This window comes from Myxine glutinosa, chromosome 11 (assembly GCF_964187855.1).
Source record: "Myxine glutinosa chromosome 11, kmMyxGlut1.1, whole genome shotgun sequence".
NCBI classification, from domain to species: Eukaryota; Metazoa; Chordata; class Myxini; order Myxiniformes; family Myxinidae; genus Myxine; species Myxine glutinosa.
The window spans coordinates 4,409,222-4,427,653 of record NC_136271.1 but is presented as its reverse complement, the minus strand read 5'-3'; the positions used below and the strand labels follow the sequence as shown (position 1 = coordinate 4,427,653).

The following is an 18,432-nucleotide window of genomic DNA, read 5'->3' as shown; positions in this document are numbered from 1 at the left end:
CCTAGATTATGCTCAAGAAATTTCATCTTGATCAGACGAAGTCTTGTACTTGTCAAATTATGACATCATAATGGAGGCACCGATGAAATCACCATGAACACATCTTATTCCACATTGGGAGTACTTGACAATGAGCCATGTTTAAATTTTTCCATGGAGCGGTTTCGGAGATATCGAGGTGCAACGTTTTTCAATTTTTACAAGATGGTGCCAGTACCATGTGACCTCATTAAGCTCATTGTATGTCATAATTATGGATAAAAAAAATTCTGCAGGCAGAGGCGCTCCGATAGTAAACTTTCGTGTCAATTGGACCAACGGTTGCCGAGAAAATGAATTTAAAAATGCAGACGCTCCACATACGTACGTACCTAAGTAATTACGCAACCGAATGCCGAACCCTGAGATACGCGAGTGCAGGGTAATGACGTACTTATGTAATCCATAATTCGCTCTCTATGTGCCAAGTTTGAACAACATCGGCAAATGCATGTACGAGAAATGGTTAAGGATGTTTTCAACATCAGGTTTTCTACAACTAAAATGGCCGCGAGCCGGCCATATTTGATCGCATTGCGAAACAAAACAATGTGCATATGTATACCATCGTGTATTGTCTTTGTGCCAAGTATGAACGAAATCAGTCCATACATCTCTGAGATATGGTTGCGAATGCATGAGACCAAATCCATGAGCCCCTGTTTCAGGTTAAATACAACGGGGGCTAATAAACCACTGTAATAGTAAAACTAGGACAATAAGATGAGGGTTGAGGTAGCACTCACCCTAACCTGTGCCTCTTATAATGGGAAATTAGTTTGAATTTACCCGTTTTTCATTTACAACATTTGCACAACACTTGCTCTCAAGTTGAAGGCGAGGAGCTTAGCTAACGGGGATGACATTGGACTTTACAAGCAGTCCGTCTTGGGCCTACAGGTTCATGGCACACCATGATCTGTCGGTTTGACGCTGTGCACACATCTCTTAACACGTACCCGATGACACGACTGATAAGACTACCCACTTCCAGTCCTACATCATCAAGCTTCGCCGGGAGCATGGCTTTTATCATTATTTTTTTTGAGGGTGAAAAACAGGTGTGTGGTTAATACACGGTCACGGCTAATACACCGGAAAATACGGTATTTGCATTTTTAAAGATTGTAATTCTGAAAAAAACTTCGTCTTGCATTTGGGCTTACACGACATATCCTTTTCATTAATGCCACTTTTTGTATCGTTTTTGCCATTCACTTTTGCATTATACCTGCCTATTCACTTGTAACAGGGATTGTCTTTCTTGATGAGGTGGACAAAATTGGAAAGGTATCGTCGGTCTACCATCTCCGTGATGTTGGTGGAGAGGGTGTGCAGCAGGTGAGCAGTTGTTGTTTTGACATCATCATTTAAAAGCTCATTTTACCGTGTCCTTTCTGGTTTTGCTTCCTCCACTTTATTATCCCTCAGACCCTTCTCACCTCTTCCAGGATGAAGGTGTTTGTCCAGGAACCCTTTTCAAGTGAAACTCCCAAAATTCAAGTTGACTATTCACCTCCACTCCTTTGTTTCTCCTTTTCTCCCACTTGTAGAATCACCTTCCTGAGTTAGATAGATGTTTGGCCTATTTTACCCTGGTGTTAGTACACATAGTATTACCAGTTAGGTACCAAAAGATATAGTGTGGGGTTTGAAGAAAATAAATTGTAGATTCCTGAAACTGAAAATTGGACAGCACCTGGCTTTCACTGCAGGCCTTACATTCTTTTTTTTTTACGATTGTTGTTCTATGTGTAGTATTTGCTACTGTCTTGGACCTAAGTCCTCTTTTGCCTTACTTTTCTTTTTACTCCCGCCAGGGAGTAATGCATTCAATCGTGTCCATCCGTGTGTGTGTGTGTGTGTGTGTGTGTGTGTGTGTGTGTGTGTGTGTGTGTGTGTGTGTGTGTGTGTGTGTGTGTGTGTGTGTGTGTGTGTGTGTGTGTGTGTGTGTGTGTGTGTGCGCGTATGTGTGTTCGTATGTTCATGTGTTTGTGAACAAGATATCTGGAAAAGTTCTGAACGGATTTGGATGAAAGTTGGTGGGATGATTGCCCTTGGGATAAGGAAGAATTGATTAGTTTTTGGTGAAGCTCAGGATATTATTCCGGATCCAGGAATTTTTTGAAGGATTTTTTACCATTGGAATATAGGGCTCAGCAGCGGCCACCCACGGCGGGAGTATGCGCTCTACTGAGTGGCGTTCTAGTTTCTTTTTTTTCTCCATTTAGCCTTAATCTAAACACTGCCCCCTTTCACATGACATAAATATTGTTGCATGTACGATCCTATTCCTATGCAAGTGATCTTATTCTGAGTGTGAGCTAACCCGCGCTGGTTATTAGGAATTTAACCTAACTTAGATCCCCCAGAAATAACCCAATATCAATCAAACGATCAACATGCAGGTGACATATTGTGGAGCAGACACACAATTTTTATGGACACAATTCAGGCACATGACATCTTTATGGACAGAATTTATTGCATGCAAGAGTCCAGCTGACGAAAACAGATAATGAAGGACGAGATTTATAAATAAATGAATCTTTATTTTGTGGAACTCACTGCGAACGGGTCTACGTATAAGAATGTAAAATTGTTGGTTCTCTAGGACTTATGCTCCGATCTCCTTCGAGGTCATGACTTTTGAAAACAACATGCCAAATTGGAGATGCTGTTTGATGGGGACAAACCATCCCTTTCAGTTTGTGAACTAGCCGAGGTGTCGATAGCACCGCCATCATTGTTTGCGAATCTGATCCCTAAATGTGAACAGATAACTGAAATCTCGACGGTTTACACGCGAGGATGCAAAATGTATTGCCTCAGAGACCGGGAGACTTCTCAGCGAAGCGATTATTGAGGCTCGCGATTCTCCATGGCGGGCCCAAGTGCTCGTGACAATGACTATGACAAATCCCAGACAGTAAATAGATTCACACTGCTGGATACATATCCACTGCCTCGAATTGACGAAATGGTGGAGGACATGGCGAAATATCAGGTGTTTATCACCTTGGATTCACGCAGTGCTCATCATCAAATCCCAATTTGAGAATCCGACAAACAGTATACAGCGTTCGAATCAGGCCAAAGGTGATATCAGTTTCTTAGAATACCCTTCGGGGTAACCAATGGGGTACTTGCTTTCAACGTGCAATCGACAGCATAGTCACTCAGGAAAATCTAAAAGACACTTTTGTGCATGTGGACAATATCACCGTGTATGGATGAACTCAAGCAGAGAATGATGAAAATTAAAAATGCTTCATGGACGTAGCCAGAAAATATAATTTGACTCTTCATGACAGCAAATGTACTTTTTCAGCAAAAACGATTAATCTTCTGGGATACACGATCTCGAAAGGGTCGATCCAACCCGACATGTGTCGTCTGCAGCCCCTAATGGAGATGACCCCATCCCACCTTCCCCACGATCTGTCTGCTCTGCGACGTAACCTAGGGTTGTTTGCGCATTATTCAAAGTGGATTCCGAAATACTCGGAAAAATTTTTGCCCTCTTGTCGAATGCAAAAACTTCCTGTTGACATCAGCCGCCGAAGCAGCTTTAAGAAATTTGAAAAATGACATTGCAAAGCGGTAGTGATGTAGAACTATGATGATGTTCCTTTCGTGGTGGAGATGGATGCTTTTGAGTGTGCCATTGCGGCAACCTTGAATCAGTAGGGGCGACCTGAAGCGTTTTTTTCCAGAACGTTATCACGCAGTGAACGGCGCCATTTGTCTGTCGAGAAGGAGGCCTACGCCATTGTCGAGGCCTTGCATAAGTGGAAACATTTTCTGCTTGGCAAACATTTTCGGCTTGTCACAGATAAAAGATCGGTCGCATTCATCTTTGATGAGCATCATACCCAGAAAATTAAGAACGAGAAAATTACGAGGTGGCGTATTGAGCTAGCGGATTATAGTTATGACATAATCTATCGGCCTGGGAGGGACAATGTGGCCACGGATGCGTTCTCCCGTGCTTTCTGCTCCACTGTAAGCTCAAACGAGTACTACATGACTCACTTTGTTACCCCAGAATAACTCAGCCAGCACATTTTGCTCGATGTCGAAATCTTCCGGATTCTGTTGAAGATGTGAAGCGTGCTTGTGTTTCATGTCCTGTTTGTGCCCAGCTAAAACCACAATTTCACAAACCACCACAGGGCACTTTGATCAAGGCGACACAACCGTGGGAAAGATTGAATATCGACTTCAAAGGACCGTTGCCAACTGTGGCGTCCAAACGCTATTTGCTTACAATAGTAGATGAGTATTCACGATTCCCGTTCACCTTCCCATATGAGGACTTGTCATCAACAACCGTGATCAAATGTCTTACGAAGTTGTTTATGATTTTTGGCATGCCCTCGTACATTCAATCAGATTGTGGGACTGCATTTATGTCTCGAGAAATTAAACAGTTCTTTCAAGAACGAGGCATTGCTTCCATTAGGATGACCAGCTATAATCCCCAGGGAAATGGTTTGGTGGAGCGATACAAGGGAATCGTATGGTGCGCAGTAACTACGTGTCTCAAATATTGTGATCTGTCTGTCGGACAGTGGGAGATTGTGTTACTGGATGCACCACACTCAATTCGGCCATGACTGTGTACGGCCACTATATGCCGCCGCACGAAAGATTGTTTGCATACCATCGCCAGAGTCCTAGTGGACATTCGTTACCATCGTGGTTAACCGAACCTGGACCTGTGGTATTGCGTCGGTCAGTGCGACAAAGCAAGTACGAACTGTTGGAAAATGAAGTGGACCTCCTCGAGGTTAACTCGGAATATGCACATGTTCGAATGGCGGACGTGTGGGAGACCACGATGTCCGTTCGTAATCTCGCGCCACACGGTCAGGTCACAGGGAAGAACTGCCAACCAGTCAACCCGGCAATTTTACGAAGCGAAATTCAGTTGGGAATAGATAGACAAACAGAGAGGTTGACCGAGAATCAGACAGGCAGTAGGAATACTTTTCCACCGATCTTGCCTGATGTATCACCATCTCCTGCATCTTCGTCCCCAAGCTGTCTCTCGACATTTGAGGGAGGACAAATGCCTGAGGTAGAGGGTTCGCCAGAACCAAGAGCTTACCAAACACAGAGTGGTCATATGAGCAGACCGCCTAATGGATTGAACTTGTGAGAAGAGTCATTGCAAATGATGCTAGGAGCATTACTCCTGATTAATATGGAAAGATGATTCGCTATGATGTTGCTATATAGGCATGTTAGTCATGTTGTATGGCATGTATTGGAATATTAGTATTGATTTGTAATCTGAGGGTATTAGTATGAAGTAATTTAAAGATTGTGTTCAATTTTCCGAGTGGGGAAGAATGTGATGATTATGAAGAAAATGTCGTATACGTGACGTCACCTGCGCTTTGCTTTACCCGGAAGCGTATTTAACACGTGAATGCACTCACATGTAAATCGTGACTGCACTCACATGTAATTCTTCCAAAGCAAACTGCTCTCTCTCATGCACAGATTTATCCCATCTCGTCTTCAGTGGTCTTACCCTTCCTCCCGTCCATGGTACACTGAATCTTGTGGTGAGGCAGTTGCCCTGAAACAACTTGCCTTTGCATCTTGGAAGGCAAATCCAACTGAAGGCAATCTCAGTTCCTTCCACCAAGCTCGAAACAAGTGTGTTTCTACCCTCAGGAGTGCCAGGAAGCACAATCTCTCCACACTCAAGATTGAACTCTCAAACCTGTCTCCTTCCTCCAAATCCTGGTGGCGTCTGGTCAAATCCGTTTCTGGTGTTTGTTCCCCCTCCATCCCCTTCCTTACCTCAAATGGCCACACAGTTGACATCGCATGTGACAAAGCCGAATGCCTCAACTCTGTGTTTGCCTCAAAATCCTTAGTCCCAAACCCATCTCTCTCTGTTCCCACCTTTCCCAGTCGAACCAAACTGCTCCTGGACTCTGTGTCCTTCTCTCCTGACAAGGTGGAGAAGTTTTTATCAAACCTCGACTCTGATTCTGCAACTGGACCAGATGGCATCAGCCCTCGGGTCCTAAAATCCTGCTCTGCCGCTCTATCTCACCCTCTCTCTGTTCTTTTCACCCTCTCTTTTGCTCAAGGTGATCTGCCAGCATCTTGGAAATCAGCAAACATTACCGCTTTACACAAAAAGGTGCAAAAACAGATTCTTGCAACTACAGACCAATCAGCCTGCTCCCAATTATCAGCAAAGTCATGGAATCCATCATTGCTTCAGATATCAAATCCTTCCTCTTCTCCAATGGCTTGATCTCTGATCATCAATTTGGATTCAGACCAGGTCATTCTACTCTGGACATGTTGCTTCTGCTGTCTCAACCATGGATGGAGGTCCTCAATGCCAAACAGGAAATCAGAGCTGTCTCACTTGACATATCACGTGCCTTCGATACGGTCTGGCACCCAGCTCTGCTCACCAAACTCACCTCCTATGGTATTCAGGGAAATCTCCACTCATGGCTTGCGGATTTCCTCTCTGGTCGTAGGCAACGTGTGGCCCTGAATGGATTTCTCTCATCTTCCCTTCCTGTTCTGGCTGGAGTTCCCCAAGGTAGTGTTCTGGGCCCTGTGCTATTTCTGTTCTTCAGCAATAACCTCTCCGACTCTCTGGAAAATCCTCTCTATCTCTTTGCTGATGACTCCACTATCTGCCACTCCATTCCTTATCCCTCAGATCGGCAGTCTGCAGCCTCCTCACTCTCTGCAGACCTGGACAAAATCACAGACTGGTCAAACAAGTGGAACATGTCTTTCAATCCTGACAAATCTCACACTCTTACAATGTCTCTCCGAAAGGACCGACTGGACAACCCTCCCATCTACTTTCTCAACAATCCTCTCCAAGAAGTTCTGTCGCTCAAGCTTTTGGGTCTCACTATCTGCCATGATCTTTCCTGGGAAAACCACATTTCCAAGCTGGCCTCCAAAGCCAGTCGCCGACTGGGCATCCTCCGTCGTGCGAAGTCCTTCCTTGGCACACCTGAGGCTTTCATCCGCAGCTCAATGGAATACTGTTCCCCCCTCTGGGCTGGTGCTCCTGCCTCACACCTTGCTCGGCTTCACGCTGTTGAGGCCAAAGCTTTCAGAATCATTGGAATCTCCTGCGATGTAGTCAACTCCGAGGGCCTTTCACTCAATCACCGCAGGCAGGTTGGTGGTCTTTCTGTCTTCTACCGACTCCTCTCCGGCCTTGCTCCCCCAGCTCTCTCTGTGCTCTGTCCCCCCAATATTCCTTCAGGTCGCACAAGATCTGCCTGCAACCCTCTTATGGTTAAACTGCCAAAGTCTAGGCTCTCTGCTCACCTTCACTCTTTCATTCCCCTTTTCTCCCACCTCTGGAACAAACTCCCCCACTCCCTTCAATCCCACTCCTTCCTCCAGGTCTTTAAAACAGCTGTTCACCACCATCTCTTATCTTCCCCCATCGAAAACCTTGATCTTTTCTACCCCCGGTAATTTACCCCAGAGTCCTTGCAGTGTTCATATGTTTTTATTCCTCTCCCACCTCCCCCCAAGTCCTCCCGATGTCCCTGCTCTCAAATGTTGTGTTTGTGTCCTTCCCCCTCTCTCCCCATCTTGTCTGCCGCTCCCCTTGTTTTTTGTGTTTTGTGTGTCGGTTTGTCTTTTTGTGTGATTAATGTTAGCTCTTTCACGAGCCTCGATCTTGTATACAAAAAAAATAAAAAAAATAAAAAAATTAACATCATTCACATGTAAATCGATTGATTGCATGGGGGTACCTGTGGCCTCAATCTAAACTGTGTTGACAAGCACAGCTGGCCACATCACTGCTCGCATTACAATAAAACGATGCCAGACGCAGGCAATGATAACGATTAATTCGTTACTTACCTCCTCCACCCTCCCCCCCCTCCCCAATCTTTCCCCACCCTCCCATTATAAATGTAATAATATTTCCATGAAAGGAGCACAATGGAGCAGCAATGAAAATAAATGCATTTGACAACTAGAACGGCACTCAGTAGAGAGCATATCTCCTCCTGGTTGGCCATATCACTCAATGGTGAAGATTCACTTTAAAATTTATACTAGCCGGATCCAGAGCTGGATCTTCACCAAAATTTAATCGAATCGTCCTTGTCAGACACCCAACCTGTCCACCAGGCTTCATCCAAATCCGTCCACAACTTTTGAGATATCCTGCTATGCATCGTTTTTGGCCCTATCTCCCAATGGTGAAGAATCACTTAAAATATTCAAGTAGCCGGATCCGAATCCGGATCTTCACCAAAATCGAATCATTTCGTCGTTGTCACGTACGCTACATCTTTGCCAAATTTCGTCCGAATCCATCCACAACTTTTTGAGATATTTTGCTCACAAACGGACAAACAAAAACAAACAACAGACAGGGGTGAAAACATAACCTCCATCCACCTTTGGTGGTGGAGGTAAAAATATAAACATGGCAAGCACATGGGAATGGACATGCTTCTGTGCTTGTTTCCCTTTGCTTTCCAACAAAATGCTGATTGATTTTGAAAAACAGAATTTGCCAATTATATTTGATATTGGGATAAAGATGCAAAGAAGAAGATGAAGTACCAGTTTTTTGGGGGTTGAGCTTGTATATGTATAGGTTGAGTTTATATTGTATATAAAAAAAAATTATGCCAGACACCCTCAGTACGCCAATGGTGAGCACATCTATAAAGTTTGTGCTACAACATTTGTAAATCAGTCGAACATCATCTACTCAAATATTATCATAAGCATGATCACTTTGATGTTGTTCTCTTGACTGTAAATCCACAGTAGCTATTTTGGCCATTTCTAAGTGCAGGTCCTTGTGTGGCCTGAGGCTTGATGAAGACATTACTCTTTGAGAAACGAGCAATAAGACAGAGCTGCAAGATACAGTCAGGGTTACGTAAGACAATATAGGACACATGTGCAGTGCTTGACATTGCTGACTAAGATATCTTGGCACTTTTGCTCCAAGATTGGGTATCCTCTGAGTACCATACCATTATGTTATTCCACATTGTAAAAAATTACAGAAAAAAGTGAATAAAAAAAATTATGCTCAATTAAAAATACAATGTAGGGATGACAAATTACAGTCTAAAAAAGGTCCTAAACAAGATAGGGGTGATGTTGGTTTAGAGAGTAGCTGACAGTATTTGCCATCACATAACAATCCCTACATCACTGCCTCCGGACTATTGTCTCGGGCTAGGCCGAGCTAAAAGTATTCGAAGCTCCTATATTTCATTTCTGCATAAGTATAAGAAACTCCTATATCATTTCAAGGACTTCTTGCAGCTTCAGTTGTCTTTCCTACTTTTCTTTTTTTATCAACTTAGAGTCTTAGAGTAACCAATCACAAATGGAGATAATTATAGAATGCTGTTATTCGAGATGTGCATGCAGTTTGTAGGAAGTTGATGATCATGTACTGATTGTTGTGAAAATCAACCAGATCCACAACTTGTCCCATAGGTAGGTTTAATCTCAATTACATCTTTGACATCATCCTGTAAGATACAATCATGCAATAGATATAAGGATCTTGGTATCATACTGAGCAGACCGATAATAATAGACAAAGCAAGCGAGTCTAGCATATATGTGCGAGTCTAGCATATACGTACCATTCAAGACTACATGTAAAGTAAATGTCACAGGTGTGGCTCCGCGTCGTGGACGTCCCAGGTTTTATAGATGCCCCTCAGTGGCTGAAGCGAGTAACTCTCCTGGGTTCAACTTTGGTATAATTTCACTACATTCTCCCCGCCGTTAGAACTATACTGCCGCTAGGCAGATCGCAAGCGTGCGTCGGCATTAATTGATTAGGGTACGTCATTCCATGTCAGTTGGTCCACCCGTAGCGGGCGGGGCGGCAAACGACCCTGCCAGCCCGCGTCCGGAAACTACCGAGTGCGGCATCCCCAAGCCCGGAGTCCCCGTCGGAGTAGCCGCTGGAGGCAGGTGTCGGAGGGGGAACCCCAGAGCCTTCAGGTAGGGGTGTAGGTGACGAGAGGGGTGACGGCAAAGGTTCCATAGAGGAAGCTTCGGTAGAGTCCATAGTCTCATAGATCGGTTCGTCGATATCCCTATAAGGGTCGATGACCCCACAAGGGGCGAGATGGCGTACGGAGACAGTGGACTCGCGTCCATCTGCCGTCAGCACACGAGCATGCTCGGGATTAGCCTGGAGTACCTGCACCTTATCCACAAGGGGGTCGTACTTGCTCGTGCGCACCGCTCGTTTGAGATAAGCCGGCCCCGGCTCAGCGAGCCAGCTGGGTAAAGATCGGATACTACATGAGCTTCTAGGGTGGTGGAGCAGTCGCTCGTGAGGAGTCTGGTTGGTGGCCGTACATCGGAGAGCCCGGATCGAGTTCAGAGCCGCAGGTAGCGACCAAGCCCATTTATCGAGACCCCGGCCGAGGGTCCGGAGGCTTAGAGTGACAGCCCTCCATATAATCCCATTGAAGCGTTCGATCTGCCCATTCGCCTGGGGTCTGTACGGTGTGGTGTAACTCGAAGCAACATTATTTTGGAGCAAATAACCCCTCACCTCCTGCGACAGGAACACCGCACCCCGATCGGTATGCACGTAGGCCAGATACCCAAACATAGAAAACAAATTCTGCAGGCACCGTATGACCGTGGCAGCCCTCATATCCCCGCACGTATAAGCAAAGGGGAATCGCGAGTACTCATCAACGATAGTGAGCAGATAACGAGAGTTGCTCGACACCGGCAGCGGTCCTTTGAAATCCATCGCCAATCTCTCCCACGGTCTAGTAGCCCTAACCAGCGACCCCATGGGAGGGTTGTAAAAACGCGGTTTGAGTTCCGCACATATAGCGCAGTCACGGCAGATCCGGCGGATGTCCTCAACCGAGTATGGCAGATTACTACTACACACAAAATGAGCGAAACGCGTCACCCCCGGATGACACATAGTGTCGTGCAGAGTGCGCAGCCCCTCCAAAGTTACGATCCCCGCGCACGTAGCCGGCCTCGATAAGGCGTCGGCGACCAGGTTATCCTTCCCCGGGCGGTATTTGATGGTGTAGCAGAAGTCGGCGAGTTCGATACGCCAGCGAGTGATTTTCTCATTCTTAATACGTTGAGCATGCAAGGTGTCGTACATGAACGCAACGCTTTGTTGGTCCATGATGATTCGGAAGCATCGCCCGAGTAAGTACGGTCGCCACCGCCGAATCGACTCGACGATCGCGTACGCTTCCTTTTCGACAGACGAATGCCTCTGCTCAGCGGAGGTGAGAGTCCGCGAAAAGAAAGCCACCGGGCGCCCCCCTTGGGAGAGAGTCGCCGCTATCGCATGATCCGAGGCATCACTTTCTACGACGAAAGATTCGCTCTCGTCGATTGTCGCCACAGCGGCGCCAGCGATGTCGGCCTTAAGGCCCCCGAAGGCCGCCAAGGCGGCCGGGCTCATGGGGAACGTGTCGCAGGCCACGAGGGGGCGGAGCTTCACGGAGAAATTTTGCACCCACTTCGAATAGTGGGCGAACAGCCCGAGAGCACGCTTCAGCGAAGCTCGATCGCCGGGCGGGGCCATATCGAGCAAAGGTCGCAGACGCTCTTTATCCGGAGATACAGAGCCATGGGTCACGGTGTACCCCAGAAGATCTATCGTGCGTTGAGAGTAACGACACTTAGCCTCATTCATGGTCAGGCGATACCTATGCGCGACCTCGAGGAAGCGCCTCAGATTAGCATCGTGATGCTCCTGGTCATACCCACAAACCGTAAGATTGTCCAGATAGACGAAGACATCTGTCAAGTTCTCCTTAGTAACGAGGTCGTCCATAGCCCTCAGAAAACAGGCGATCCCGTTCGTTACCCCAAAAGGTAATCGGGTGAACTGGTATAACCTTTGACCCAATTCAAAGGCGGTGTAGATGCGATCAGCCCTAGAGATGGGGATATGATGATACGCACTACGCAGATCGAGAGTGCTGTAGACGGAGTACTGGGCCACCAGTCGTACTAGCGCGTCCATCCCCGGTAAGGGGTAGGCGTCCAGCTGTGTAAAGCGATTAACCGTCTGTGAGTAGTCGATTACCATGCGCCGGCGATGGGCCTCACTTCGCACCACTAAGACCTGGGCCCGCCACGGCGACCGGCTAGGTTCGATGACACCGTCCTTTAAGAGTTGGGCCGTTTCTTCCGCAATGAATTGCGCGTCCACTCGTGAGTAGCGCCGCGATTTTACTGCTACAGGAGCGCAGTCAGTGGTCAGGTAGGGGAACAGCGAAAGAGGCTCAATTTCCATTTTCGCTAGTGCACACCCCCCAAGCGTGTCCGCCCCACCGAATTCAATTTCCAAACGTCCATGTCGCTTAAGGAAATCGTGTCCTAACAGGATGTCGGCACATAAGGCAGGCAAGACCATGAGATGTACATCGGAGAACATGCGTCCCTTTATCACAAGTTTTAATCGACATTCCCCCTTCGTGCTTAGCCGAAGTCCCTGGGAGGCCATGAAGACCCGTAGTGTAGTCCCGATGACCGGCAAACCATGTTGACGCACCAGCCGCTGATCGATGAAACTATCCGTAGATCCTGTGTCGATTAAGGCCCGTGCAAAAATGCCTTCGACCAAGAGAGGGATAATGGCCTGGTCAAGGCCAGAAGATCCGGCAGGTATTGCGCCGTCCGAGCGAGAAGATCACGCGTCACACGTGGATCCCACACCGGCTGCAGTTTTCCGGTCGTCGAAGGAGCCTCCGGAGGGCCCCCGTGCCAAACGCATAGTTGGACGTGCCGATCCAAGAGCGTGTAATTCGTACGAGCCGCCGTCAGATGGCACTCGTCGTGTCACGTGCGAAAGATCGCAGTCAACATGTGCTCGATCAAGAGCGTGTAATCCGTACGAGCTGCCGTCAGAGGGTGCTCGTGTCACGTGCGAAAGATCACAATCAATTGTACTTTCACTGCCGTCATACGGCGCATGCGCAGGAGCTTTCAAAGCCGGCACTTTTTGTTTGTTTGAGAAGGCGTTCGAACGCCAGTCAAGGTCGATCGCGCTGCGGCCCGTCGCGTTCGCGACATTTGTTGTGGCGGCCCGATGTATTTCACCAAGGACATGCGTGCAGCCAGGGGCCCGGGAGGAGGAGGACAGCTCATCAAGGCCGGGTGAGGCGCCCCGCTCCGTGCTCGGTCCGCTGGCTCGGCGATTAGCCCGTTCAAGGTCGCGCGTGCTCGAGTGCCCCGCGCGGCCTTCTTGCAGACTTTAGCAAAGTGTCCTTTTGTAGACCACAAATGGCATATGGCTTCCCGAGCCGGACATGCTGACCTGGGATGCTGCCGGTTGCCACAAAAGTAACATGTCGCGTTCCGGTCAGGCCTGGGCCGGGCTGCTGTAGCTGCAGCTAGGCCGGAATCCGAGTCCACCTCGGGAGCTGCCAGGGGCTCGGCCGTAGTCGAGTCCGCACCCGTATCCTCGGCGGTAGCCCTCTCCAGTCGCGCGGGTTGAGTAGTCCCCGCAACGACCCGTGCGTGGTCATAAGCGGTGGATTGTTTCCGGGCCTCAGTGTAAACGTTGGCCACCCGTAGAGCCTCCGCGAACGTTAGGTCAGCTGTCTCCAGGAGCCTGAGTCTCAGATCTGTAGAGCTGATTCCGGAGACGAAAGCGTCTCGGACAAGATCGTCCTGGACTTGCTCTTGTGTCCGTACCTCTTGAGTGCTGTCCGCGAGGAGGTGCCGCAGCTCCTGTGCAAAGCGGTCGATCGACTCGGTTGGCTGTTGACGTCGCATGGCGAGCAGATGCCGGTTGTACACCACGCTCCGTTTCTTAATGTAAAGGCGCTTTAGTTCTGCCACGGCGGGATCGTACGTCGTACATCGAACGATGCTCCTGTAAACGTTGTGGTCGACTTTGGTCTGTAGCACAGACAGCTTCGTTTCAGCGGTGGGTACGGCATCCTGCGTGCCGAACTGGTTCTCCAGCGTTTTGAGCCAGTGAGCGAACACCGACCCCGACTCCTCAGCTTGTGGGTCGGAGCCGAGTATCGGCACATTGATCATCTTGTGTCCTGCCATTTCCGTAGATTTAATTGAGATTAAGTGTTGTGAAAATCAACCAGATCCACAACTTGTCCAATAGGTAGGTTTAATCTCAATTAGATCTTTGACATCATCCTGTAAGATACAATCATGCAATAGATATCAGGATCTTGGTATCATACTGAGCAGACCGATAATAATAGACAAAGCAAGCGAGTCTAGCATATATGTGCGAGTCTAGCATATACGTACCATTCAAGACTACATGTAAAGTAAATGTCACAGGTGTGGCTCCGCGTCGCGGACATCCCAGGTTTTATAGACGCCCCTCAGTGGCTGAAGCGAGTAACTCTCCTGGGTTCAACTTTGGTATAATTTCACTACACTGATATTATAACATTGTACTCAGGCTGCTAATTTGTACAGTCTCATTATGTGGCTGGACTACAGGAGTAATCAAGTACTGGTGTAACCAGTGGAGTGTTTGTAGAAGCCTGGAGCAGTAATTGATGAAGTGTAAATGAGGCAGTGATGTAGGGATTGTTATGTGATGCCAACACTGTTAGCTACTCTCTAAACCAGCATCATCCCTATCTTGTTTAGGACCTTTTTTAGACTGTAGTTTTTCATCCCTACTTTGCCTTTTTCATTTAGCATAAATTTTTTATTCACTTGTTGTGTAAATATATTATAGGGGGTAAAAAATTATGTTCATCACTAATTACAGGAGCAAAATGCATTTTTTAAACAAGCAGGGCACTTTGTTTATATATAATGTAAATGATACGTTTGCTGGTCTGGCAGTGCAGCAAGAGTTTGAAAGGTGCTGTGGTCTGTTACAGGCCCTGCTAAAGATGTTGGAAGGAACCATAGTGAATATCCCCGACCGACAATCTGAGCGACTGCAGGGTGATTTCTTGCAGCTGGATACGAGCAACATTTTGTTTATAGCATCAGGGGCATTCAGTGGGATGGATGAGATCCTTGCTCACAAACGCAATGAAAAGGTGAGAGATTAAGAAAATTGTAATTAATTGTGAAATTACGACTGTGTTTAACTTGTGCAAAATAAATTTTAAAATTCCCTCCCAAAACAGAGCAGAATTCTTTAGGGAATGCACTAAGTCATTGAGAATTCCGTATTTTTTAAGAAAAAAGGAGCTGATACTCGAGCTCCCCTGCCTTTTGTGTGGTTATGAGGAATAGATCTGTGTAAATCTTGAACGGTTTTCAAAAGATTGCGTACATGAGCGAAGTTACCGTGATGGTTGCCATGAAGTTACCGTGATGCGAAGTTACCGTGAAGTTACCGTGATGGTTGCCATGGTCACATAATTCAGCCAATCACCGCCATGATCTAATCAAGTTGAAATAATGTCATGAGGAATAGATATATGCAATATGAAAACTAAATGTTCAATGTTTTTTTAAATATCGCGTACACAAAAGCACATGGACAGATGATCGGTCGGTCGGACGCAGCTCATTTTAGTGTCCCTCATCTCTGACCTTGTCGGAGGGGCGGGGAACACAAAGGATTTCCATGTACAATTGATTAACATAGTCAGTGCACAAGATGCCAATATAAGGCAGAAATGCTGGTTTTCCATTGCAAGATAACTGCACATTCATGTAGTTCATTGGATACATAAATGCAGTATTGTGTTATAAGCGCAAGCGGTACCTGCTCCCTATTGGAGCGGCCAGGGGGGCGTCATGTGATAATCTTTATGATTATTAATACCATAGCACAGTACCCGCCTTATGGCCGATGTTGCTCCAAGCGAGCAACGCGTTTTTCTGACGGCCCCTTTATTTTTGGCGGTGTATAGGCAACAGACCACTGCCTCAATCGCTCCCAAAAATAAAAAATAAGGCAGGTTACGTACATGAAGCAAATGCATGCATATTATGCGCATGTATCGTTCATCATGGTTATATAGGTCAGATACTTTCAATTGCACCACCGTCCTCCCTCCTCTCCCCTCCCCCACCAAAGGAAGAAAAAATGCGCCAAGATGGGTGATTTTTTTTTTTTTGAAAACTTTATGGAATCAAACCAAACTTTAGGAAACACACCTTTGGTGTGTCCTGTGTAATCTTTGATAGTTTCAGCTTAATAGGTCAAATTCTCTCGGAGGAGTAGATGGCACACACAACAAAGAACATAATACTTCCCTCCATTATATAAAGATATTAAGGGCCTTTGTGTTGAAGCACAAACTGAAATGGGTGAAGGAGACTGATGATTGGATACGAGTGGTCATCGTATCGGAAGTTAGCAGAGACTAAGTCGATCATATGATCAGTCTATGATCACATTGTATGGTCTATGATTGCATAATCAATGAACAGCAGATTGTGATCGAAGTAAAGGACAGACAAGGTATACAGTCGATAGACTTTGAAGTTGTGTCCAAAACTGATCACTGCCTGAAAGAGTACGCACTCATTCAGCTTTAGGAAATTGCAGTAGAAATGCAAACTTTGCGAAGACTTTTTTTCCGATGTATCAAACAAGGCGATCAGCAATTTGATTAACCACTCACAAAAAAGAGTCATCATTGTCAGGCCCAACTGCAGTAGTGCCGCGATCACCTGAGGTGGACATCAGGATGATAACTAGAAATGCAACTTTTAATCGGGCCTTGTTATGTAGTCTATCAGTTGAAGCACCAAATTATAATCACTGGGAGAAGGCAATAATATACTGTAGAGCAAGGTCTTGATTCCTAAGACTGCAATGCTGGGTGAGAACCAAGCCACGTCCAAATGTATGACATCGTGTAAACCGCGATGCACCTGACTTACATCAGCAGTCATGTAATAGGCAACAGAAACGCAATACACTACCATTCGTTAAATCGTCCATGAGCATAAATCAAACTTGCGCCAGCGGTGCTGAACATGACATTGTTACTGTGAAGGGTTTTTGAAAGTTATGGCACTTTGAATTTTTACTTTTATTCTCTCAGCATTAATGAAATAAAAATAATTGTACATCGGTTGTAAGTACATCAATTAATTTTAACACATTGTGCACCTGTTGCAACTTTTTTTTTCTTTCAGATGTTAGGCTTTTGTCAACAAAACCAGGAAGTAAAAGTGTGCGGTGATTTGTCACACCAAGTAGAACCACAGAATGGCAGCGAAGGGACGCCTGGTAAACCACATGAAAACGGAGGCAACGCCGAGCACGATGTGGATCCCAGGGACCTCGTACAATTTGGGTTTATCCCAGAGTTTGTGGGCCGGTTTCCCGTACTGGTACCATTGCAGGCCATCACCGAGGCTATGTTGGTAAAAGTCCTGACAGAACCACGAGATGCACTTGTCCCACAGTACCAGACACTCTTTGCAATGGACAAGGTATGTGTTTGTTCTCTGGAGCCCAGATTTCGTTTTTCCTAACATTCAAAACATTGCTGTTTATTATATGTACTAGCGGAGCACCACGCCTCACCACACGTCATTTCAGAGGGGTAGGCAACATTGCTGTTTATTATGTGTACTAGCGGAGCGCGCCTCACCACACGTCGTTTCAGAGGGGTAGGCAACATTGCTGTTTATTATGTGTACTAACGGAGCACGCCTCACCACATGTCGTTTCAGAGGGGTAGGCAACATTGCTGTTTATTATGTGTACCAGCGGAGCGTGCCTCACCACACGTCGTTTCAGAGGGGTAGGCAACATTGCTGTTTATTATGTGTACTAGCGGAGCACGCCTCACCACACGTCGTTTCAGAGGGGTAGGCATCAATCAATCAATCAAAATGGTTCATTGAAAGCATGTCTCCATCCTCCCTCCAGCGATTTGTTTTTCTGTCAGCGGTCCATCGTTTGTGCTCCAATAACTTTCGTTCTCTGTTTTTCCCAGTCTTTTCACCCCATAGCCTACTTCCTTGTTTAAAATCTCAACTCAAAAAAAACAAAAAAACTTTTTCTTCTCTGTTCTTATTCATTGATCTTATTCGTTTATTCGTTCTTATTCGTTCGTTCTTCGACCACGTGTTTCTCCCCATTTCCCCAGATAGTTTTCACTGTTAAACTTTAAAATGATTAAACCTTCCCCTCAAGTTCTGTATTCTGTCATATATTACAACACCTATTTTTTCTTCTTCTTTAAAAGGTTGCTTTCGACTTGCTCACCAAATCTATTCATCCCCCAAAAAAATTCCATCTCTTACAGTGCCTCTTTTCTACATTCCCTAAACTCTCCTGCACTCCATCCTCCCTCCAGCGTCCTTAAACGTATTTTTGACTCGAAGGTCACAAGTAACTCATTTTGCAATAAATGTTCATTTCCCATTAATCGTACACTTTCTAAAATCCAATCTCACCCCTCTCCTCCA

At 46.3% G+C, this 18,432-nt stretch overlaps 1 protein-coding gene across 2 annotated transcripts in view; it reads left to right on the top strand.

Annotated features, from left to right (window-relative positions):
• The window catches only part of LOC137436361 (ATP-dependent clpX-like chaperone, mitochondrial), a 136,010-nt gene that overhangs the window by 87,135 nt on the left and 30,443 nt on the right, over positions 1-18,432 (top strand). Inside the window, exons 9-12 of one of the 2 annotated variants that reach the window (XR_013624882.1) lie at positions 1,292-1,380; positions 14,922-15,086; positions 17,149-17,565; positions 17,700-18,077. Coding sequence is in view for 1 of the 2 variants with exons in the window: in XM_078786359.1 (XP_078642485.1) it covers positions 1,292-1,380; positions 14,922-15,086; positions 17,149-17,448 (554 nt within the window). In the remaining variant the exon portion in view is untranslated. Of the gene's footprint in view, positions 1-1,291; positions 1,381-14,921; positions 15,087-17,148; positions 17,566-17,699; positions 18,078-18,432 lie in introns of those variants that run through there. The other variant, XM_078786359.1, reaches the window with a different exon arrangement.